The sequence below is a fragment of the Artemia sp. Qi Xiang Cuo genome, chromosome 5 (genome assembly GCF_049724085.1).
Source record: "Artemia sp. Qi Xiang Cuo chromosome 5, ASM4972408v1, whole genome shotgun sequence".
In the NCBI taxonomy this organism is placed as follows: Eukaryota; Metazoa; Arthropoda; class Branchiopoda; order Anostraca; family Artemiidae; genus Artemia; species Artemia sp. Qi Xiang Cuo.
Window position 1 is genome coordinate 57,346,648 of NC_142798.1, and position 24,495 is coordinate 57,371,142.

At 35.5% G+C, this 24,495-nt stretch overlaps 1 protein-coding gene across 2 annotated transcripts in view; it reads left to right on the forward strand.

Moving 5' to 3' along the window:
- The window catches only part of LOC148952311 (uncharacterized), a 391,162-nt gene that overhangs the window by 161,612 nt on the left and 205,055 nt on the right, over positions 1–24,495 (forward strand). For both annotated transcript variants that reach the window (XM_089088921.1, XM_089088922.1), the window contains exon 4: positions 8,731–8,941. In XM_089088921.1, coding sequence (XP_088945047.1) covers positions 8,731–8,941 — 211 coding nt within the window. The remainder of the gene's footprint in view (positions 1–8,730; positions 8,942–24,495) is intronic.

Genomic DNA, 24,495 nt, shown 5'->3' on the forward strand with positions numbered 1-24,495 from the left:
TAAATTGGAAAATAATAGCCATAGCAAAATTTAAATAGTATTTCTACCTCAAAATGTAAGTATACTTCGTAGCTTTGCCGATTCCCCATTATGCTGGTAGTTTGCTAAGGAAAAGTTAAAGAACAAAAATACTTTTTTACGTGTTGAACAGCTAATATATTAAGAATCTCTCCCCTTGATAGTCATTTCTTGAGAAGGGAGGGCTAAAGGTGTATCAGATATTTACATCAAATAACAGGTTGCAACTTTAAAAACTAAATATGTGGTGTTTCTTATTTACTTCTTGGTGGAGAAATATATTTCTTAGCTTCCGTGAAATTTATAATTCAAGGTATTTTTTATTTCAAATAACCGTCAAATGTCGGTTTTAAAACTTTCTAAAGTAATTTTAGAATAAATTTTTGTTTAGTTAGTCTAGATTTCTAGTTTGTATTACTTTTTTTTTACCTAGGCATCATTTCCCAAAACACATCTAATCAAAATTTTGAGATAGCCATTCTGTTCAGCATAGTTTAAAGTTCCAGTAATTATATCTTTAGGGTTGTGAAACCCCCACAGCCTTCGGGGCAAGGGCTATAAGTGATGCAAGCTGCCCATTGTAAACACATAAGGTTTTTATGGAAGGGGTGATCGTTTGGAAAAGGTTCAGTTGGAAATTGAAAGGTCTAGTTTCCTTTTTGGAGTGAAAGGTGATCAGAGGGTAACTAGCCCCCCACGCTCTCTTTTCCACAAATGTATCCGATCAAAATTTGAGGTAGCCGTTTTGTCAAAACAGTCCAAAGACCATTTAACAATGCCTCCGGGGTTGACACCCCCCCCCCCAAGAATCTGGGGGCAAGGATTGCAAGTTAAGCCCCTGGGTTCTACAGGGTTTATATTAAAATTGGAAGTTTGAGTGCCCTTTTTGAGAGTCAAAAGTTATCGGAGAGCAACCAGTCCCCCTCCCATCCCATCATTTCCCGAAACCCATGCATCAAAATTTTTAGAGAGCTATTTTATTAAGCATGTTTGAAAGTCCCAGTAATTATGCCTTTGTGGATGTCAACCCTCTCATAGCCCTCAGGGTAAGGGCTGTAAATTGAGCAAATTGTCCAGTTTACACATAGTATATGTTATTGAGAAAGACGGACATATTTGACCATTACTTTTCAATTAACTAAAAAAAACAAGTTTTTTTTTAACTGAAAGTAAGGAGCGACATTAAAATTTAAAACAAACATAAATTATTCCGTATATGAAAGGGGCTGTCCCCTCCTCAACGCATCGCTCTTTACGCTAAAGTTTTTTATTGTTTTAAAAAATAAAGTTGTGAGACAGAGTCAAGCTTTAGCGTAAAGAGCGAGGCGTTGAGGAGGGGACAGCCCTTTTCATATACGAAATAATTTCTGTTCGTTTTAAGTTCTAATGTCGCTCCTTGCTTTCAGTTAAAAAAACTTCTTTTTTACTTAGTTTCTGAACGTTTTTGAATTAATACAGCTTTGATTTTAGTTCACCGTAAAAAAAAAAAAAAAAAAAAAAAAAAACACGCAACCGTACTCTTTCTTCTGGCAAAAAATAAAAAATTCCACATTTTTGCAGATAGGAGCATGAAGCTTCTAAAGCAGGGTTCTCGGAAATGCTGAATCTGAAGGTGTTGTTTTCATTAAAGTTCTATGACTTTTAGGGGTTGTTTCCTCCTTTTCTCGAAAATAAGGCAAATTTTCTGAGGCACGTCACTTTTGATGGGTAAGACTAAACTTGATGAAACTTATATATTTGAAATCAGCATAAGAATTTGATTCTTCTGATGTATCTGTTGGTACCAAAGTTCTGTTTTTTAGAGTTTTGATTACTATTGACCCGGCTCGCTCCTTACTTACAGTTCGTTACCATACACTGTTTGAAAAGACAAAGGACATTCAGGTGAGCCTTTCAGGGAATGTTAAGGGGAGTGTTTAAATCAACACAAGCTATATCCATATGAGTTGTCAAAAGGGCGTAACTCAGGAGTGACTGAATATAATTTAGACCTTTCAGGAAGAAGTAAGGGAAATGATCAATTGACCAAAAAGGCAATATTTACACGGTACTACTACTACTACCACTGCTACATCCACCACCACTACTACTGCTACCGCTACTACTACTAATGCTACCACTTAAACTGCTGCTTCTGTAGCGGGTACTACCAAAGCTGAGGATACTGAACGAACATCTGATGAAACGTTGAGGGGAAAGCTGAACTAAATCAAAACGTACTGTGTGTATGCGGATTGTCAAAAGGGCGTATCTCAAGAATGGATTTGGGTATTAAGTTAGAACTTTCAGAGAATTCTTAAAGGGGAAGATCAATTGACCAAAAGACAATATATGTACGCTACTAGTAACACTACTTCCACTGCTACTTATAATTTTCATTTCATTGTTGTTGAACTATTATGTTTAAGAGGTAATTACTTGGCAAAAAAAAAAAAAAAAAAAAAAAAAAAAAAAAAAAACTGTCGTCCTAATCCAGCAATTGAGACAAATGTGCACTTGAACGAGGCTTTTACCTTACCCATCTATCCAACTACCTAGGACCAAACAGTATACCCGAACCGTCAACCAAATAGGAATGTCCAAGTCCATGCAAAGTCGTCATGTTAAAACTGAGACATAATTTGATTTTTCAATTCTCTCTTTTTTAGGGGGACTTAAGAGAGGATGTAAATATCCAAACTCTAGTGATCAAATTTATGTGCTAAAAAGTTATTATTTTATGTCATATTTTTTTTTTTTTTAAACAAAACTGTAAACCCTTTTGTATTTTTTATGCTATATTTGAATATTAAGATGCTATAACTCAAAACAAATACTATGTCAAGTGTGTTTTGACTTTGAGCAATCGTCTGTAATACGATTAAGTAACAAATGTTCCATTCTAATCAAATGCTACAGTATACAAAGAATGTATGCCCAACGACTTTGAAATAATATTATTTCGATTTGTAACTTTTATTGCAAATCAACAAGGTACAATTTTTTTTTATCACAGAGAGACTATAGTCCTCCTTTTTAATTCGCCAATCTTGAATACAACACTAACTTCCTAGAAGAATAAATTGTTTAGATAGGCATCCCTCTGTCAGCTTTGGTGTGTGGTGATACGGAATGTTTCCATACACTTTGACGAAGTTATAAAATGTCATAGGACTTAGTTATCTAAGAAGCCTATTAGATAAAAGGATCAGACATATTACTTTTTTCTAAACTGGAGTAATGTGTCGTCGGTGAATAGGCTTTCATCGATAACATTTTGGCAAGGACAATTTTTCGTTTATTGTTATTCCGGTGTGATAAGTTATAACCACTCATAGCAGAATATTCTTATGTCTTTCATACCTGTTCAAAAATACTACATTCTGTGTATTTGGAATTAAAAGACAAATCGCAGTTGCTATAGATTATACAGCTCACTGCTCTACCAAGTATTCTGTAGAACAACGACGTGGTGTACACAATTCGACGCTCCATTTCGGCTAGAGCTTCATTTTCGTACCCCTTATCAAAAAGTTTGGCGTTTCCTTATCTATTCCTGTGTCAGTTATCAACCTTGTTTGAAAACTTCCTTCTTTTTGTTTTGTACTGATCGGATCACTAAAAAGCTCGATTTTGGTAGTCCTTCATCTGCAAAATGTGATCTGACTAATTGAATTGTCCCAGACGCTGGAATCTTGCTGTATTCTCATACAGATCATGTTCAACTTTTTAAATGCAAAATTTCACCCCTTCATCCTCATTTAATTACTAATTTAAGAGAATCAATCTTCTTAAAATTATTTAATAACACAGATTTAATTAATAACCCTTAACACAGATAAAAATCTTAAAAAGTTACTTTATTCAAAATGGTCACAAGGTCTAATGGATATGCCTCCGAGGAGACCATGCCCCCCAAGCGCCTGCGGCAAGGAGTGTAAATTATCCAATGCAGGATTTATCATTGGTAAAAGGGGGGAATGTTTGATCCTAGGTGAGTAAGAAAAGGAAGGGTATCGATATCAAATTTTGGGGAATGTTGAGGGGTATGTCGCACTAAGTCAAAACACATTATCTGCATCCAAGTTATCAAAAAAATGTATCTCCAATATCCTAGGAATGGGTAAGGGTATTAACTTGAAACTTTACTACTCTTGCTTAGGAATGGGTAAAGGTGTTAATTGAAACTTTCCGACTCTGACTAATACTACTACTCTGGCTGTGACTGGTTGTGACTGTGAATTTGACTACTTCAACTTTCGACAATTTATGACAGTGAATGGGACTGCTTACTACTGGTACTACATCTAATCATCACTGCTTTCAAGGAATACTGAGGGAGATTCTGGACAAAATCAAGACACACTATGTGCATGCTGGTTGTCAAAAGGGTGGATCAGCTATATCTCAGGAACGGCTGAAGGCATTAAGTTGAAACCTTCAGGGCAAGTTGAACAGTGCTCGAACCTTCAAGGAGTACTTAGGGAGATGTTAGACTAAATCAAAAGACACCCTGTGCAACCAGTTTTCAAAAGGCTATATATGCAGTATCTTAGGGGCGGCTGAGGGTCAGAATATTCAATCAAAAGATATTAAGTACATCTAGGTTTTCAGATGGGCGTATCTGCAATATTCCAGGAACAACTAATGGCATTTAGATGAAACATCAGGGAATGCTTTGGAGGATTTTAGAATAAATCAATAGATACTGATTAGAACTACTAAATTAGATAAATGGTGTTCTTTAATTAGATTAACTAAAGATTGATGGTATGCTTAATTTAAAGAGTTTAGCAACTGCCCCTTTCCCCTTCCTCAAACCGTACAAGTCTAAAGCATGTTGAGTTATTTGCGCTTTACTGAAAACGAATTATACTACAAATTTTTTCTCTTTATATTTACAACACTAAAAACAAATGAAAATTACTGTGAGATAAAAACTTGAATTTTTGAGTTTCCAGAATTAATGTCGTTACATATTAAGTATTCAGTCTATCATCATTAGTTATTTTCAGTCACCTTGATTGTTATGGTTGTTACAATGATTTTTTTTTCTTTCATGTCTTTGATGTTTTGAAAAACAAAATCCCGCTCTTCTAAACAAATAAGGTTAAAACGCAAACGGCGCAATAGGCTTTATAATTTTATGGTTAAGGGAGGGAGAAGAAGATAGTAGACAAACTCCTGTTTGGCGATATTTTTGATCGTTCTAAGTTTGACTTAAATGTTAAATTTAATTTAATTAAATTTGCTACGATCGTTTACTTTAATTTCTGTTCGTTTTAGGTATTATTTATTCGTTAACAGTAACTTCTGGTCGTTTTGAGTTTGAATTATTATAGAAATTTATCTCTGCTGGTGTTAAGTTAAACAAGACTCTGCACTTTTCTACGAAAAATTTCATTTCTGGAAAACTATTTTTAATTAATAATAAAAACACTTTGAAGACTTATGGCTCCTTACTATAGGCAACGCTTGAGTGTTGTCTCTGATGGGCAATGTCCAGATATAGAATATCTTCAAACCTAAAAATACTCTTCTACGAACAATTACTACAGTACATTGGCTATTTGACTCTCCTTCTGAAAAGGAGGGTTTAAGTTTAAGTTGCTATGTAGTAATGATTTCTAATCTTGACAAAGATAGTCGATCTCATCAATTTAGATGATTGTTGGTTTATTTTGCTTTGCTGAGTTAAATAAATTTACTAGCTTCTCAGAATCTTCCAGCCATTTGGAGACTATGTCAGACGAACTTAATTAGAAGTTTATAGAATAAGAACAAAGTAAAAAGAAATGAAGCAAAGCAAAATCAGAACAAGCAGAAACAGAAGAAGCAAAAAACCATGAAGCCACTTTTCATATCGAGCAATGATAATTTGGAGGAGCAAACACAGTAACAAAAACACTAAAAATTATGATTTTAGAAGTTACCCATGTGAAAAATGAAGGGAACCATAATTCTCCTATATGAGGTTTTTTGGTAATATCAATTCCAATTGAGCAGTTATCATTATGATCCTACACCGTTTTGGAGTTTAGGCTATTTTTCCAAGTTTCCACTATTTTGTTTTTACAACAAAACTTTATCATTAAGATTAATCAAAATAATATTTACCAATCCAGGGAACCATAATTCTCCTATATGAGGTTTTTTGGTAATATCAATTCCAATTGAGCAGTTATTATTATGATCCTACACCGTTTTGGGGTTTAGGCTATTTTTCCAAGTTTCCACTATTTTGTTTTTACAACAAAACTTTATCATTAAGATTAATCAAAATAATATTTACCACTCCTGTATAATTCTCGCTACATATGTTTCCTCTTGGTTCTGTTAGTCAAAACAACTATTACTTCTTACCAGCCGAATACCAACAACGGTGCCAACAAAAATTAGGAGCTTATGCCCCTCGTCACCATGCTTTTGCCTTCTTCTACCGTACTCGTAGCATTTGGCCTGGCCCAGGTACCGAAGCATCGACATTGATTTTACCGTCTTTTCAATAATCTTTAGTAAATGAGTCAGTTTGATATTTTACGTATGTTCCTTTTTCCCATTCATTTGTACACCTATGATGTTAAAGGTGGTGACACACCAAGCTTCTACTAACTAAATATTTAGGGATTAACCTATACCCGAGACATTATGAAACTCACATTGCGTAAAAACTGAATATCAAGAAAAAGGCGCAAATATGCGTAAGATGATGTTTTGGATAGTACTTTAAGGGATGAAAATCAGCAAATAACCATAACTCTAGGGGAAATGGGGGAGATATAGATTTGAAAAGATGCATAAAGGACACCTAAGGGATTTGTCTTTAAAGAGGATCGTAATTTTGAAATATAAATAGCTATTATAACACAATTTTACGTTGATCCAGTGAGAACTAAAGTTCCGATAAAATCAACGAAATTTGAAGTGATAACGATCAAACATTCCTGTAGATGATACGAGGAAAAAAAAATCGAATCTCTTCAGCCTCCTATCCTGAAGAAACCGGGTGCTCCAGGGGCCAGAGATTGTACCCAGATTTTCCATTATCTAGATTTTCATCATTTATTTGACTGACCAAAAGGAGCTAAGCTTTGTGTGACATCCTGACATCTGTCTTTTCTGTCTTTAAATTCGGCGTCAGATGCTGCCCGAAGGAAGTTACTTCTATGTAATCTGCAATCGCAGTGGCCAAAAATCACCACCTTTTCTTTCTTTGCAGAGCAGTACTATGAATACATGCTGTTCTGTATCTTATTACTAAAATTTTGAATGTTCTACTAAAGTTTTGACGCCAATTAGAGGGGGGATTGTCCCCTAGATTGCAGAAATTTATTTTGTATTTTCATTATGAAAAGAAAAAATCCACGTCCCGCAACATTTTAATGAATTGCTGCCCGAGCTATTGGCATTCACTTAAGAACGTGTTTAAAACTGTCAAAATTGAGTTTATAACCATCTGATCATTACTTCACATAGGATATTGACAGTCCAAGCAATTATTTTTCGAAATTCTGCTATTCTCAGACCCTTGTATATACTCCAGCTCCTAGAATGGTCAAGTGTTTTGTTTATCTTCGCCTGTTTCATTAGGCAAGCCAAGCTAAAACAAACTCCTTTTGTTTTGTCAGTGGTTGTTTTGAGAGGAAACTAATTTCTTTGCAAAAACGTTTATTGCACCCATTTAATTGCTATTTTTTCATCCCTCTTAATTAGTTTTTTCTGGTCCTTACTTAAAACTATTAAAAATACCTGTCATTGGCTGGGTTCAGAAAAGACTATCAAAATTTCATTGATGTTGAAGTAAACTTGGTTTTAATTCAAATGTACCAAACATGCACATGTACTAAACAGTGTGTATCTTTCTATTCACTGATTGTAGTTCAATCATTCAAGTTAGACACCTTAGTATGTTCTACAAAAAAATGTACAATTCTTGTATAATCAAATACAAAATTTCTCTAGAAAAGGAGGATCAAGAAATTATGTCTTAAGATGACGTTTAAATCTTCTGTAAGAAAGTCTACTAATTTGGGAGCCATGAGAAAGAAAACGGGCTATAAAATCTGAAAAATTCTAAAAAGAAAAAAAACAACCTAAAATGTGATGTCATGATAACAAGCGTACGAGAGCCGGACACCCAAGCTGACAACCCTCACGGAGAGTCGTCAGCTTGGGTTTCTCTCTCTCAATTTCAGTCTCTCGAATTTTAAAAATTCGGGTAGAATATATTCAGGATAGAATATACTCATAGAATATATCTCACAAATTCCTTATTTAATAATAATTAATATTATTTTTCTGTTTAAAGTTAAGCAAAAGGAAATAAAAAGAGAGACTGCTGTCCTATAATTGCATAGTAGAAAGTGTGTTTCGATTTCTTGGGCTTACATCCGTGTTATTTTCGCAAGCCCTCTTGTTACTCCTTATATCTTGTGAGTCTAAAGGAAACTCTCTCTTTAAAAACAGATTGGTTTTAAACCATCCAATGTAAAGTTTAAGTCAGTAAAAAAAAACAGAAAGTTTTGAGACGGAAGATCTTTCAGGTTCATATTTGTCATCCACAGAGCTTTGACCAAAGCCCGTTTGATATTTGATCCAATTATAAGTTATATGTGCTTGCTGTGCCATATACATTGCCCAAGCCAAAAGAGTCCTGCCATCGAAGTCCCAAAGAAAATAGATTACAGCTAATGTTCACAGTAGTTTTGAAAACGCATTAATTTCTTTTTTTAGGTTTCATGGGTGAGGCACAAAGACATTCATTTGTTAGCCGTCGGTACGGAGACCTACACAAAGGATCCTCGTTTCAAAGCCCACTTTGTTCAATCTTCAGGAGACTGGACCCTTCAGATAAAAGGCCTTATTAGTTCAGATGTTGGCGCCTATGAGTGTCAGCTAAGTACTACACCTCTTAGAGGACACACTGTTTATCTTTCTGTCCTGAGTAAGTTTCACCTTTAGTTTTTATCTCTCACTTTTTTTATAAGTTGAAAGTCATTAGTAGACTATTGGTAGTTTGTAAACCATTAGTTGTTGAGACAAGAAAATAGAAAAACATACAACATAAAGAAAGCTTATCTTGGAATTCAAGAACTACAGAAGGAAAGAAAGCTAGATTTATGTAAATGGTTCTAAAACTAATAAAAACAATTGAATTAATCGATCGTCAAAGAACACTGGTTATCACAGGAATTTGATTATACTCCCTCCCATCGCTGCTATTTTAGGATAACCAGGCAACCCCTTACGCAAGTCAGAAATGTTTACGGCAGTAAGTTTTGGAAAACAGAAAATTTATGTTCCGGGAATTAACAAGATTTTTTTTTTGTATATTGCTGGGGAAGACGGGTGCTGTTGAATTACCACGTTTTTGGGAAATGCATTTCAGCTGTTAAGGGTCAAATAAGAATTATAACGACAGAAAGACAAAGTTTTATACGGATAATGCCAAAGCCAATAAAATATACCTGTGTTGAACCTGTTTCAATTTAGCTACTACTGTAACTACTACTACTACTGCTGCTACTACTACTACTAACAACTTGCTGCAGCAAAAAACCGCCTAAAGCCAACACAGCTATGCAGGCTCCTCCTCCATCCCAATCTATTCAAAGCCTCCCTCATTACCATCTCCCAGGAGGCTCTAATTTCTCTTAAATATTTCTTTACAGCATCGTCCCACCCCAACCGCGGACGACTTGCTTTCCGTTTAGTCCTAGATGGTTTCCCAAAAAAGAGAATCTTTGGCAATCTGTCATCTTTCATTCACAGAACAAGCCATCGCAACCTTTCTCTTATTATAGCCCTAGAAAGTGGGAATAACCATACTTTTTGTACAGTCTACTGTTTAAAATACTGTCAGTCAGTCGGGTGCCGAAAACAAATCGTTTGAAGTATAGTCTGTCAGTCGGGTACCAAAGACTGTCACTATGTAATTTCTCTGAAAAACCTCTAGCAAGTCATCCTTCGGTTTTAGGAGTGCCCATGATTCAGAATAATATTTAACCCCTGTCAATCATTCTAGCTTCCAATATTCTAATCTTACTTATCTTCCTGTTGCTGCAAACTTTTTTCAACTGTGTAAAAACATCCTGAGCCTTGACTATTCTACTTTTAACATCTTTACGGCAGTCACCATCTTTTCTAATAATACTGCCAAGGTAAGTGAAGCTGTCTAATTAATCGATATTCTCGTTACCCAACGTCACCTTTTCATCGTCACTTATTCTTAGCCTAAGCTGCTTAGTCTTGTTAACCTTAATTTTCAAACTTATTATAGCACTCTGAACTCGCAAAACCTCTAAAAGTTGACTCATTTTCGTCACACTTTTATCTAGGATGCATAAATCATCATTTATTAGATTGCTCTCTTTCTAGGGCTAGATACTTTATCTGGTTGTTGCCTTAAGCAGACTTTGGGCATCTGAAGTATGAAGTACTTATGAAGTACTTAATTTTCTTCCTTAACATATTGATTTGAATCTATAAAATTATTTACCCGAAGCTCTTAAGGGAACAATCAATTAATTTGGTAGCGTTGACTGAGGCAATTTAGTTCTTTTTTACTCAAAATTCTGTGACAATTTGATTTTATTATTAAATTTGATAATAGTAAAAAAAAGGAGAAAACATTGTATTCCGTATTATTAAATAAAACCTTCCCCAATTGTTTTCTTTAGATTTTATTGGTCTGATATGGTGTGTTCCTGCAGTTCAAACGAGGTCGTTTCTACTGCCCAAACTACTGCCCAGTTTTATTTAATCAATCCACGTATTTCAAATATAATGCGAGAGTAAATTAAATGGCTCTAAAGTAAATTAAGAGTTTGGAATAACCTTGATTAATTAGACACAAATTTATCAGTTCAACTCAAAACAAGGCAGTTTCTAATTATTTCTCTTAACAAGAATAAGTATTCCTTGGACCTTAGTTAAACCTTAACTTCAAGAGGGCAAAATCCTTGATTGAATTTTCCTAGACTGGAAAGAACTTAAACTCTTATCCTGACTAATAACACTTTTCTCCTCCTAGCCTCTTAGTATAGACTTATCGGCTAACTTAGCTGTACAGACGGCCGATAAAGGGCTGGAGAGGTAAAAGAAAAAGCTAGGAGGGGGATAAACGTCTCCTCTGGATTCAGACTCTATCGTATAGACCTTAAAGAATGAATAAAGGAAATAAACAAAACTGAAGTTTTCTTCCCCATTTGATTCCAAGCTCTCCGATTGCCTTTCCTGTGCTCCTTAAGACAAAATACATCAAAATGATCCATATAAATGGGGATAGAAAGCAACCCTGCTTAACTCCCGATTTAATGCAAAACCAGCTACTAACCTCATTTCCTACCTTAACCGCAGCAGCTATAGAAAAAATAAGTATCCAAATGACTTGAAGAGGTCCTTTTTTTCCCCTTTGAGGGCGTATTTTGTGCGTAAAAAAACAGTTGCGTGATTGCGAGCACCATAAGGACACCGATGCCTTCTTTTTTTGACTAGACACAGTTACAACCAAGATTTCTCCCCCCCCCCTTAAAAAATAGCAATTGATTAGTTCTATGATGTTTTTATTTAGTGTACCTCAAGGCTTTACTCAAGCAGTAAATCGAGCGTTCAAGTTCAGACAAAGCATCGAATGTCGAAAAAGAGGAAAGATGCAGATTTCAGCCTCGATGACCTGGATGTTCCTGGTAACCTTAGAGCCGAATTATTATCTTATTTTATTGCCAAGAATAGGTTCCTTTAAGCAAACAAGAGGACAAGCTCTCTTTTTGATCAGCAGTATACACATGTTCTTTCTGCTCCTTTTTCGGTTATAAATATTTAATTGCCGTTAAAATATTTTCATTAGAGAGGGGAGGGGAGGTTGGAGGTCGCAAACATACAAATATAATGTTTGATCATAATTTTTGAGTTTTTTAATTGGAGTTCTTCAATAAATTATTCTCCAAAGAGGATGCCTTCAGCCTACTCTTTTTTTTATAAATAAGTATATAAATATAATGTTTTAATTTACCCTTTAAAATTTCTGCCATAATAGGAGGGTTATCTCTCTGCGGTACCTATGTTATAGGTTTAGTCCAAGAATGTTCCAAAGAATGAAGGGAGGTTAGGGGGTAAACTCTCCCTTCTGCTCTTCCACATGTACTGTGGAGTATCTTACTAAAAATTGAAGGACTTGGGCATCTTTAACCATTTTCTAAAAGGGTTGAGGCACCTCCCCATGCTTCGTGGAAGAATCCACCAACTCCTTTTTCTAATAGCTGGTGTGCAACTTACCCCGAAAGTTTTGTGCCGATTGGAAAAGAAAGTAATGTTTGGCCCATTTTAAAGTGTCAAGAGCCAATACAACCTATTTTTTGAAAATAAATTCTCCTCTTAGGCTCATTTACGAAGTGTGTATCCGAAGATAGTTTTATGCCGATCAGAGAAAAAACAAGTTTAGGCCTGGGAAAAGGGTGCAACAGATGTCTTTCGTGATGGCTCATACATGTGGTGCACATGCCTTGAATTTTTTTTTCAACTAGTCCTAGTACGAGCTCTGACTCCACGAGAGGTTACAATCCTATACCCTCAAGAGATAGACTGATCCGAAAAAGAAGTAAAAGAGCTCCCAAGAAAATGACTGTGCAGAAAAAGCGGAAAAGATTTCATGCCCGATTATGATTCTGACCTTGATATCTCGTCTAACAATGACGACCAAAACTGTGCAACAGACAATCCAGACCAAGAATTTCAGCCTCTGCTTTCCCTCAATTGTTATGACCACGAAGGCAATGAAGGCAATGTCAAATCAAAGATTGATTTATAAATATTCTGTAGTGTCTCCTGAGACGAAGGTTAGATATAAGAAATGTAATTGTGAAATCAGTTACCTATTAAGAAAGGCGAGAATTAATTATGATAGAAGTGAGTTTAAAAAAGGGCAGGTAATGCCAGACAAACGTGGAGAGTAATTCAGTCTGTTTTGAGCCCTTCCAAGAGGTCAATCTTACCCGATAATTCCAATACTGATGCTTCAGTTTTAGATAATATGTATAACCATTTTCCTATTGTTGGTAAACGGATAACGAACTCTACGACAAAATTTCCTGAGGATGGAACATACCACCAGTTTTTACCCAAGGAAAGTGATGCATCTGCATATCTGAAACCAGTGACTGCTAGTGAATTGCATACCACATTGTGAAACATGAGAAATAATGATTCAGGTGCAGACTTCCTTTCATTCCATGAACTTAAGTATGTTTTCTGGTAAATAGGCGACCAGGTTTTGGTTTTATTTAATCTGTGCCTAAAATGTGGTGTTTTCCACGATTTCCTAAAGATTGCTAGGTTCCACTTTTCAAGGGCGGAGAAAAAAAATTTGCCGAATGATTATAGAAGTATTTCATTGCTGCCAGTTTTATTTAGGGTTTTTGAAAAATTGATTAGTGGTAGAATTGTTGATTTTCTTAAGAATAAAGAATATTTTAGTAAAACTCAGTTTGGATTCCAAAAAGCAATGTTGATAGATCAAGCACCTCTTTTTCCTATGACTCTTGTGAACGATTCTCTGGTCCAAGGGGGGAAAGTTGCATCTGTTTTTTTTTGGACATTGTGAAAGCCTTTGATGCAGTGGACCATGGAATCCTTATGGTGAAGCTGAGGAATTGTGGTTTCCACGGTGAGTTCTTTCGTCTATTGGAATATTTTCTTCAAGATCGAAAACCTTTTGTCAGTACTGGTGAAATTAAATCGCAAATTAAAGTATTGAAGTTTCCCTCAGGGGTCTGTATATGGGCCCATATTGTTACTTATATATATTGATGACCTTCGAATATGCTATCAAAGGACTGTGTTTTGATTTAAATTGTAGTAATGTTGGAGCATCGAAAACTATTTTTCCTTATTTTGCTGATGACACGCATTTAACTGTTGCTGCAAAAACCGAGGAAATGTTTATACAGAATCTTCAGACTGGCATGTTAAACATTGAAAAATGGATTAGGGTTAACAGACTTCAGCTAAACCACAACAAATACCATTTTGCAATGCACAGGAGAAGTAGCAATTACTACCTTTGGATTGGCAAAATGTAGTTTAGTGAAAATATTCTGCCTCGGGAAGTTTGGACAAAGTATCTACGGCTGATTGTTGATGAATACCTTAACTTCAAAGAGCATATTTCATGTGTTAGTGGCAAGGATGCAAGTAATTTTGGGATGACGAGGAAACTGAAGCACTTTTTTTCCAAAAGATTATGAGATTGCTTTATTTTTTTTTTTGTTAACCCATACCTTCTACATGGTTGTCTTGTGTGGTCAAGTACGTTTTTAACGCACCTTCGTCCCCTTAGAAGTTCACAAAATAATGCACTACGTGTTTTAACTGGGGATAATCGTAATATGTCTCTCTGAAATAGATATAATCAAGTAAATATATTACCCATTGTCTGCTGATTCCATTTTTATAATGCTGTTTTTATGTTTAAATATACACGTGCATTATTACCTGAGTGTTTTAGGGAAATGTTTACATGTGATGTTAATTACCATAGTTAATCGACTAGAACATCGTCACCAGTTCGGTGACCTCAGGTTATTACAAAGCGATCCGTTTTTTTCCATACGACATGTTGGTCCTCGGATGCGGGAACCATTCCCTCGGGCTATTTTGACAATTGATGAGCTAAATGAATTCCACAGTAAACTAAGAGGACACTGTTGGTCTACATATGAAGTTTAATCCCTGCTGAGCGAATTTTCTCTTGAATGATTGTGATTTTTTCTTAAGAGGGTGACGAGGAGATAGAATAGAAGAATGATTTTTAATATTGGGTCTTCCGTATCCAGTAAGGTCGTGGAACTTATTAAAAATTAATTTTTTTGTTTATTTTTATTTATTTAGGTTGTTATTATTTATCATTTTGTAATTTATTAAGGATGACTGGTAGTAATTATGCATGTAGGGTTTTCTGAAGATTGATGTCTACCCATACAGGTTTCATAAACTTCGGGTTTTGATGTTAAATGTTTAATAAAACCCTTTTTTCTCTCTCAAAAGAAGACAGAGGTGATGAAGAGGACATCAACCACATTTCCGTTTATTAATGCTTGGGAGGTTCAAGTTGGACAATGTCGATGCCACAGATTAATTCAATTCGTCTCTCCCAGAGTAGAATGATATAAGACAAGATTTATTACTAAAAAACGGCTATCATAAACCCAAATGGGCCAAATTCGCACTTTAGCGTCAATAAACAAAATAGAACCAAAAACAAACAACAGCAACAAAATTATAAAAGGGTCAATGCCAAATACGTAAAAATTTCAAAAACAATTAAAACTTATAAAATTAAAAGATCAATGCCAAATCAGTAAAAATATCAAAACGATGAAAACTCGTATAATTAAAAAAGGAGTAAAATAATTAAAATTAAAACAATTTAGTTATGTGACCAAAAAATAGAAATCTCTGAAATTTACAAAATGAACATTAAAATTATAAGGTAAAGAGACACTGAGAGGGGGGGGGGGGGTGAGTGAGGAGAATCACTGATTGAATATGTCAAATATGTAAAGGATGAAAGTTCTTCTATATATTTCAATGGAAAATTTTATTGGGCCAAGAAAGGGAGTTTTTGTTGAAGCAAAACGGGGGAGGCGGGGTTAAAGGGGTGAATATTGACTACGGAAACAGAGATCTGTCCGAGGGTTATGAAGGGCATTGTTAGCGAAACACAAAGAAATTTTTGCTCTCCTTTCCTTACGGGTGACTAGATTGGCTCTCCGAGGAACGGAACTACAAGGCTCTTTATCCTCATTGACGATAATTCTTAGGCACATATTTTGGACTGCCTCTATTCTGTCCGACAGTCCAATGTAGATGCCAGAATGCCACACAAGACAGGCGTACTTGAGGATTGGGCGTACAAATGAGGGGAAAATCTTCAAACACTGGGATTTAGGACATTTAAGTTTTTTAAGGAGAGAAAATGTCCCCTTTGCACTTTTTAGGATATCATTAATATGGCAATCCTATTTTAAGTCCCCTGAGATGATAGCACCCAGTAAATTCATAGCGGTAACATAAATTTCAGGGGGGATCGGGTAGGAGAAAGAGGGGATTTTTTAAAAATATGAATTGTTAAAACCATTGACTTCAAAGGTTGACTCTCATATCATTACCAACAGCTTCGTCTGATCAATTTCAAGATGTCCATTGGGCTACTTTTTAAATTTTGAGACATGTCTCTAAGACAGTCAAATCGTCAACGAATATCCCTCTCCGGAAAATCGACACCTAGGTTGTTTATTATAGGAAGAAAAAAATGGGCCTAAGAGGGTTCCTTTGGGCTCTCTATTATAAATTGGGAGTGGATTTGAAGACTTGCGTTCTATTAGAGAGAAAATACTCAGTTATTCTAATTAAATAGGGGTCAACTTGAAAGTCATTGAACGCTGCTATATAGCAGCATCTAACCGTTTTTCAAGCACATCACCAGCACCAGTATCAACTTCTGTTAAAATGCAATCAGTAGCTGCTATTCCAGCTGCTCAACCCGTTTACCTTACAAGAGCTAAAACAATTGTTCTTCGCAAGCATTGTTATATCTAGTGACTCTAATACACGCTCCTTGGTTCACGGCAAAACAGTAGAAAAAAAAAAAAAAAACAGCCAAGGAGACAAAGTGGTTTAAGGGGATAAAAACGGAGTCAAAATTTGAGATTTTTTGTGGAAGAGTTCTATGCCACACTATGACAAGGCATATACGCCCTTTTATCTCCTCTGAATGCTAATCACAGAATATATTCTTTCACACATTCTGAACCAAACAATCCTGAATGCTAGTAAAAAGAAGAATTTATTTTGAAACTTTCCCTTGAAGAGTGGCACAGATTAACTTGGAATTGGAATTCTGATGGGTATTTTCAAACTTCTGGCTATGAGAATGGACTGGGAGAATAGAATAAAAAATACCATTGTGTCTCTTACCATAAGCAGAGATAGGCTTAAGAAGTGACGGTAGAGATATAAATATTTTTCCCACATTCACAACCACATGTTGAAGATGTCAAAAGAGGATTAATCGTGATAAGCTAATAAAGATCAGAAGACTATATAAGACATGGAGAGAAAATAAAACAGAAGATTTAAAGGAAAAATTTAATTCTTACAGTGCTTCAAGAACAATCCCCACTCACGGGGTATGAAGGTGTTTAAGATAGACAATTAATCTTTAATTTGATCAAACCTTACATTTTCCTGATACAACTGAAAAGGAAAGATGTCACTTAGAGAAATGCGTTAGGAGTGGAACCAGTCGAATCATGTTTTCGAAGAGCAAAGTTCGAACTTGTTTGAGCTCAGATCATAACTGTTTCATAAGTTTTCAACTAAATTAGCAGTTGATATGTCTGACGTGACCATACGGTAACCATTCACATTTGGGATATGGAATGAAATAAAAACTTAAAAATAAAGTTTTCTTCTTGATTCTCCAGGATTACTCTCTGCTATTTCCAGAACTGTTATGCAACTTATTCTTGGTTGAGGTCTGAAAGGGCTAAGGTTACTAACTTTACTGAAAGAGAAAAATGGTTATTGTTGCCATATATTTCAAAATCAATGAGTTTCCAATGATACCCCAAGCTTTCAAAGTAAAAACAATCGTGGAAATAACCTATGTAGACACAAAAAAAAAGAATTACTTAGCCACTTTAAACGCTCAATTTTGAACTTTCATTATTTCAATCATTGCTTGTAATACTTCAGGAGTTTCAAAAAACTAAATTTAAATTGAGGAAGCATTTTGAAAAGAGTATTCTTCTTCCAAAAAAAGTCAAATGTTTGTTTGAACCTTTTTTAAAACAATTATACCCAATATTATTAAGCCTTGTACCTTTTTATGCTTGGTTTATTCTTTAAAGGAGTGGAAGGGGGATTTCCCGTCTTCACCTCCTGGCGAATGTAAATGATGATCAACATTATAAATGTCAAGCCAAAAACGATATCCTCTGAGTCTTTGGACTATGTCTTCTGCAGGGAATATATAAACAAGTAGATCAAAGGATGAGATAATGTTCTGACCGTCAAAAAGGTCTTCATTAAATGTTGTCTAGAGATGATAGTACACTAAAGATGCGACAAAAAAGGGGTAGACCTTGAACAAATTGCGACAAAAGTGATCTTCATATCATTTGATAGATAAAACGCGCTTTCTAACATATTTAAAATTGGCGTTGCTTTTCTTAGTCGAAATGGATCAAATTCACCCTTAAAGTGTGGAGGAGGGGGGGGGGGAAAGGCTAAAAGTTCACTATGCGATGAGACATAAAAAAAGATGTTTTGTATGGGGCTACAAGGGTCGTAGATTAGGGAAATGAGTTTAAAAATGATCCATCATCTATATAACAGAGATATTTTTGGATATGTCCAAAAGAGTCCAACAGAGATATGTCCTTTCTAGTTTTTTTGGTCTTAGATGACTGAAAAGGAAAAGAAAGGACTTGGAACCTACAAAAACTGACACCTTTGCCATGGTGTGGCAAAAATAAAAACAGATAAAAATCGTAACAATTAAAAAAAAAAAAATTTTCTGTGAGTAGCGGGATTAGTAGCAGGTAACAGATTTTGTAGCCATACTTTTAAAGTCTACCCTCAAAGTGAAACGGGGGGGGGGGGGACGGCGGCAAAATATAAATCAAGAAAATTTGTTGGAAGAAATGACTTTTGTGGAGCTATTTGCGTCGTAAAAAAAACTGAAATGGAACATGAAAATACTCTCGAATAAATTTAATATGTGTCACCGGCTTGATGTTCTATCAGTTTTAATTGAACTCAGTAATTAGTCATTCACCTTCAAAATTACACCAGCCAATACTACTAATTTCCATTTACTAGCCTCATTAATAATTTCGCACAGTGTCATCTAAAAGAAAGGTATACGCATTATAATTCCGTTGATCAAACCTTGGCTGAAACCTTGAATGTTCTTGATTCTAAGCTTAGACCAAGGCAGTGACTTAAAATAAGCGTACGAATGCTTTGCTTTATTTGCCTGATGCTGTTGAAAATATAATGTGCATGCAAGAAAAAAGTGGGTCTAATTTGGTAACTACTTCTCCAAAACTTTTTTGTGTTAAGCGCTATCTAGTTTAAAGAAAAAGATCTAGCTCAAACTGTTGCTTTAAAACAGTCGCTTGCTTTGCCACTAAAATCAATGAGCATATGCCAGTTTTTCCACCACAATCAGTTTTTAGCAAAAATAAAAAAAAAGTTTTCACAGATTTTTCGAGACTTTTAAGCACGATTGAATAACGGTCATTAATCTTTCTTTGTAATCACTGATTTTTCTCCTTCAAGTTCTATTTAAGGATCTTCTACCATATTCCTTTTTTAAAGCTATGTTCTATTTTCATTTTTCTCTATATATTTTCCTCTTGTGACGATATTTTATTTGCACGATGATTCCTTGCCCATCACTCTTCTTATTTCTGTTCGGTCAAAGGTGTTCGAATACTTCCAGGTAAATGTCGAAGAGCAACTAGCTATCAGTAACCTATGTGCAAAAAATGAAACAGTTTTGGCCATGTTATGAGCTTGTTATTGCCAATATCGACGGAAAATCCGAAATAGTTACTTCTAGTAAGATGACTTCTCGCATCCTTCATGAATACTTCGACACTGAGAAGAAAGCAACCGACGAAGAAGAAAAACTGAGAATAATTCTAGGAGCTGCTGAACTAATTAACTGCGATATCAAGAAGCTCCCCTCGCAAAAAGAGACCTACTCAATCCTCGAAGACATGTCCTCTGAAGATGTCCTCTAGAAGAGTTGCACAAGTATTTACCTGACAGCTTAGAATTATTTCTTCACACGCTTTTAGCTGCAGAGAAACATTTAATGAAAGTTATATCGATTGGACATGCTGTTGTCCAAGCAGCCTGTCCCTGTGCTCTACTTTTACCTTTGCAGCTTGGCCTTGCTATGAAACTAGACCACCATCTGAAGTCACGTTTCGTTATTAATAGTCTGAATGAACAAGGGTTCAACTCCTCCTACGCTGAAGTGCAGAAGTTAAAAAAGTGTGCAGCATGCCACCAACAAGCATAAACCCAGTTCAGTAGAAACAAGTTTGTCCAGTAGCTGTCCAGTGGCTGACAATGTGGATCATGATATTTGCACTTTAGATGGCTATGATACTTCCCATCGTTTAGCTATCATTGCAGCAATAACTCCAGTCTCAAGAAAAAAAATTCGAGTTTTCAGAGGCTAGAAATAATAGGAGCTGATATTAACCGATGCTATCCAATTCCACAATTGAATTGCAAAGGAAACGAGGCAAATTTTGATCCTTATCGTAAGCTTGACTTGTTGTGGATCACTTCTTGGTACCTATAAGCTCCACGGCTTGCTTGGATTGGGTTCATGCAAGCAAATATTTTGAGGACCAGCTGCAAAAGCAGACATCTTGTTTCTACCAATGATCGATCTTCTTTTGAGTAGTGAGTCCTGCTTGTATTCTGCCATGATGTTTGTAGCCGAGCAAGGGGAGAAATATGGATTCATGCCTGTCGTAACGTTTGCCCAGCCTTTTAATGACTTCAAGAAAGAAATTCTTGAAAACGTTAATCGTTCTTGAAATAGTGAAATTGCCATAGTTCCGTCTGTTCAATCTTAAAAAGACTTTTCTCCCCTTAAGGTTTCAGCAAAGGTAGCCAATTCTACGGATGACGCATGTAATTTATATTCCTTAAGTTTGCAATTGCGGGTGTTTTAGAGCTTAAAAGTATTTTTCTTTTCATTTTTCCTTATCTATGATCATGAACACCCTAGATAGGACTCCTTGCTCACTAAAACAGGATATTTCGTTGATTTTCTGACTTAACCTTTCTCACTTCAAACTCTAAGGGGAAAATTGCAAAACTATCCCTGTGGTACTGGTGATGGACCTTTTTTACCTTCATTTTGTTTTTTACGACATCGAAAACCCCATAGAAGACATCCCTTTCTATGTATTGTCACGAGATAAACCTTTTAACTTTTTGCCCTTTTCCGCACTTTAAGGGTAAATTTTACCCATTTCACTCAGGGTGGCGGTGCCAATTTTAGACATGTTAATAAGCTTATTTTTCTCTATCGAATGGTATTAAAATCATTTTTGTTGCAATTTGTTCAAGGCCTAACCGTATTTTGACTGTACCATGAAGAGGTGTCAGTGATTTCCAGCAGATATGTAAAGAGAAATGGTCAGCCCAGCCTACTTGACAGATCAAAAATTAAATAGCAAAAGAAGTTAAAACGAAAAAAAAATGTTTGAAGTTAGTCCTAGAAAAGATAGTATGGTTTGACCCATTTCTTCTCCTGGCCCTAGAGAAATATGTAGGCCTGCGGACACTCTTCCACGCATTATTTTGTTAGAAAATAGATATATTCAGAGGTAGTGCTCTAGCACTGCCTTAGTAAAGAGCCATATGCCTTCATTGTGTAATTTTTTTTCTTGGCCACTTCGTATAGAGGGAGTTTTTTTTTTTTTTTTTAATTTGTAGGTTGCTCATTCTATTGAATACTGAAAATTTTAGTACCGTTTTTAAGAGCCAAAAGTTCTCTCTTTTAGGGTAACGAGCCCCCCCCCCAGTGCCCTTTTACTGAACAGCCCTCTTATAACCACCCTAGATATCAGATAAAAACTTGAGGCAGCCATTTTGTTCAAAATAGCCGAAAGGTTGAATGAATGCACTTCTGGTGGTAGCAAGACCTCCACGGCCCATGGGGAAAAGGACATAAATAATGTAAATCACCAACCGTTTACAAATAGTTTTATATATGAAACAGAGGTACTGAGGCTTACTTGTTGGATGTTGGACATGCAATTGGCTCTAAGCTTTCAGGGATCATTCCTTCGATGAAAATGATCGACAAGTTTTGCTGTCTGAGAGCAAAACTTTAGAAGCTGAAAAATGGACTAAAAAAGCTTAGTCCCTGATCAGTTCGAACTTTACAGGCGTCAATCCTTGGACCAAGAGGAACCTAGTATACAAAACAATTTTTTTCGGGGCATACACCCCCCCCTCCCTAAAAATACAACATTTATGGGTCGTTCTCCTTGTAAAAGGGTCAAACATTTTGCTGTGGGAGGAGGTGAATGCAGGCAAAAAAGGCCAAAATTTTTTATCAATCGGTTCGAAACTTATATTCCTAATCTCTGGGCTAAGTGGACTCCAATGCAGAAGGTGTGCTCGCAACTGGGCCAGTTTTTGCAAGATCAGGTCTGAAAAAGGGCCAGAAAAGTGGCATCCTTCGGCATCAAAATCACCCATACTGGCGCAGGAGCAGTGACCTTAAATTATGTAAATTGCCCATTTTTCACATGTGGTTTTTAGTAGAAAAGGCGGCCATGTACTGTCTTGGTTTTCCAGTCATTTAGCCGCTCTTAGTGATCGTTTTCGAGGCCCAGTTCCTATGGTTCCCAAGAGTATACTCTGAAAACAAAAGAGGGCTTTAGTAAACCAAGAGACGGGATGTGCACCCGAGTTTTCAGTTTATCTGGGATATCTCTAAAATAGCTCGGAGGATCAAGCTGAAGCTTTTATGGAGTGTTGGGGGGAGGGGGGATGGGGTCAAGTGGTTTTCAAAAAATTTGCTCGGAGAAGAGGGAGAGGTGGATCGAAAGACACTGCGTGTGCCCCGGTCATCGGAAAATAATATCTGTAATATCTCAGGAATGGCTCAGGGATGAAGTTGAATTTATAAGCTACTTTTCGCTAAAGGAAGGGGGGTTGGGGTGGGAGAAGTGGAATTAAAAATTTTCTGTTGAAGGCAGGTTGAGGGCCATATTATTTTCGTCTTTCATCCAAAAAAATGTTTTTTTTCGTTTCGGATTCTCCAGAGTTGGGCCGTTTTTTTCAGGTCCGATATTGTATAGTAAAACTATTATAAAAATTTTGCTGCAAAAAAGTAATACTGATAAGAAATTTTGACTGAATATTCCAATTATGTCCAAAATTTAACTCACTATCCAAACCGCTAATTCTTAAGTAGAAAAACTATACAAAAAACATATTTCTATTATTAACCTGTAATAAAAGTATATCAGTTAAAAACAAACGGAATGAATAAAAAAAGTTTTTTAAAGAAAAGAAAAGATCTATAATAATCCAAACATAAAATGAACAATGAATAAATAAAATCCAAAACGAACAGAAATAAAAATAAATAGTCACATCAAATATAAAGATACCAGATTATGTTATTGTAATTTTATATGCCCTTATTTCTGCTCGTCCTATATTTATTTTGGCCATTTTCTTTTTTTGAAAAAAATTCTTTTTTGGAAAAGAATTATTTAAGATCAACTAATTGAAAGGAAAGAAGATATTCTCGCACACTAAGCTAGCAAGCCTTCCTCCAATTTTATTCTTTATTCTTAACAAAGCTTTGGAAAAAGTTGTTCATGAAATTTAAAGGACAAACGCTTTACAAACTAAGAAAAAGTAAGAGCTTCTTTCAAAGAGTTAATCAAGTAAAAAGAAAATAAACGAAGAATTGTAAACAAAAGATGTCTGTTCGAAGCAAACAATTGGGAAAACAAATCGTCAAACGAAGATGAATGAGGGAATAAATACTTAAAGAAGACTCCATTGAATCTTTAATATAGCTGTTCAAAATGCATGAAATATGATGGAAAGCAATACAATAAACAGTTTCCATTCACTTTCGAAAAATATAAAGTGAGGTGTAAAATAAAAGACACAGACAGGGTCACGGAGAATGGAGAAAATCAGAAACATAAAAAAGGAACTGACAACAAAAATAAACTCAAGGCTTCCAAAATGTCACCACAAATATTCCTCTTTTCACCGTTATTTAACCTGATTGGAAACAATCATGAAAATTCAAGCAGTGGATCGCAAAATATGCAGCCTTTTTTAATTCATAAAAAAACAGAAATCAAAGCAATATTTGGCATATTTTGACCCTAGGTGGGTGTTTGGACTGGGGCATTGTCATCATTTAGTTATCGGCGATGGATTATTATAGACATGGCAAGAGTTTCTAAATGAAAACATATATGTAGGTTGTGGTTTTTGAGCATTCCAGGCAGGTACCAATTAACGTGAAATACAAAGCGTGTACTATATTTCTAATAATATTAATTTAAGAAAACAAAGCTTTCACGAGGAAAATAAAGAGCAAAGTTGAAACTTAAAACAAACAAAAATTTTTGCTTCAGAGTCTATGTCGATAAAACTACATCGATAAATACATCGATACATCGATAAAACTAGTGCAAATAAACCAACTAGTTAAATTTCCCTATGTTTGTATGATTAAAGAAAATTAACACTTCGCTGAATGCCCGAAACAATATAGGAGTTTTGGTAAGGAAAAGGCGAACCATTTAAGGACACTTTTAACAGTAGTTCAGTTTCAGTTTCATTTATATAACAGTAGTTCAGTTCAGTTAACAGTAGTTCAGTTTCAGTTTCATTTATATAACAGTAGTTCAGTTTCAG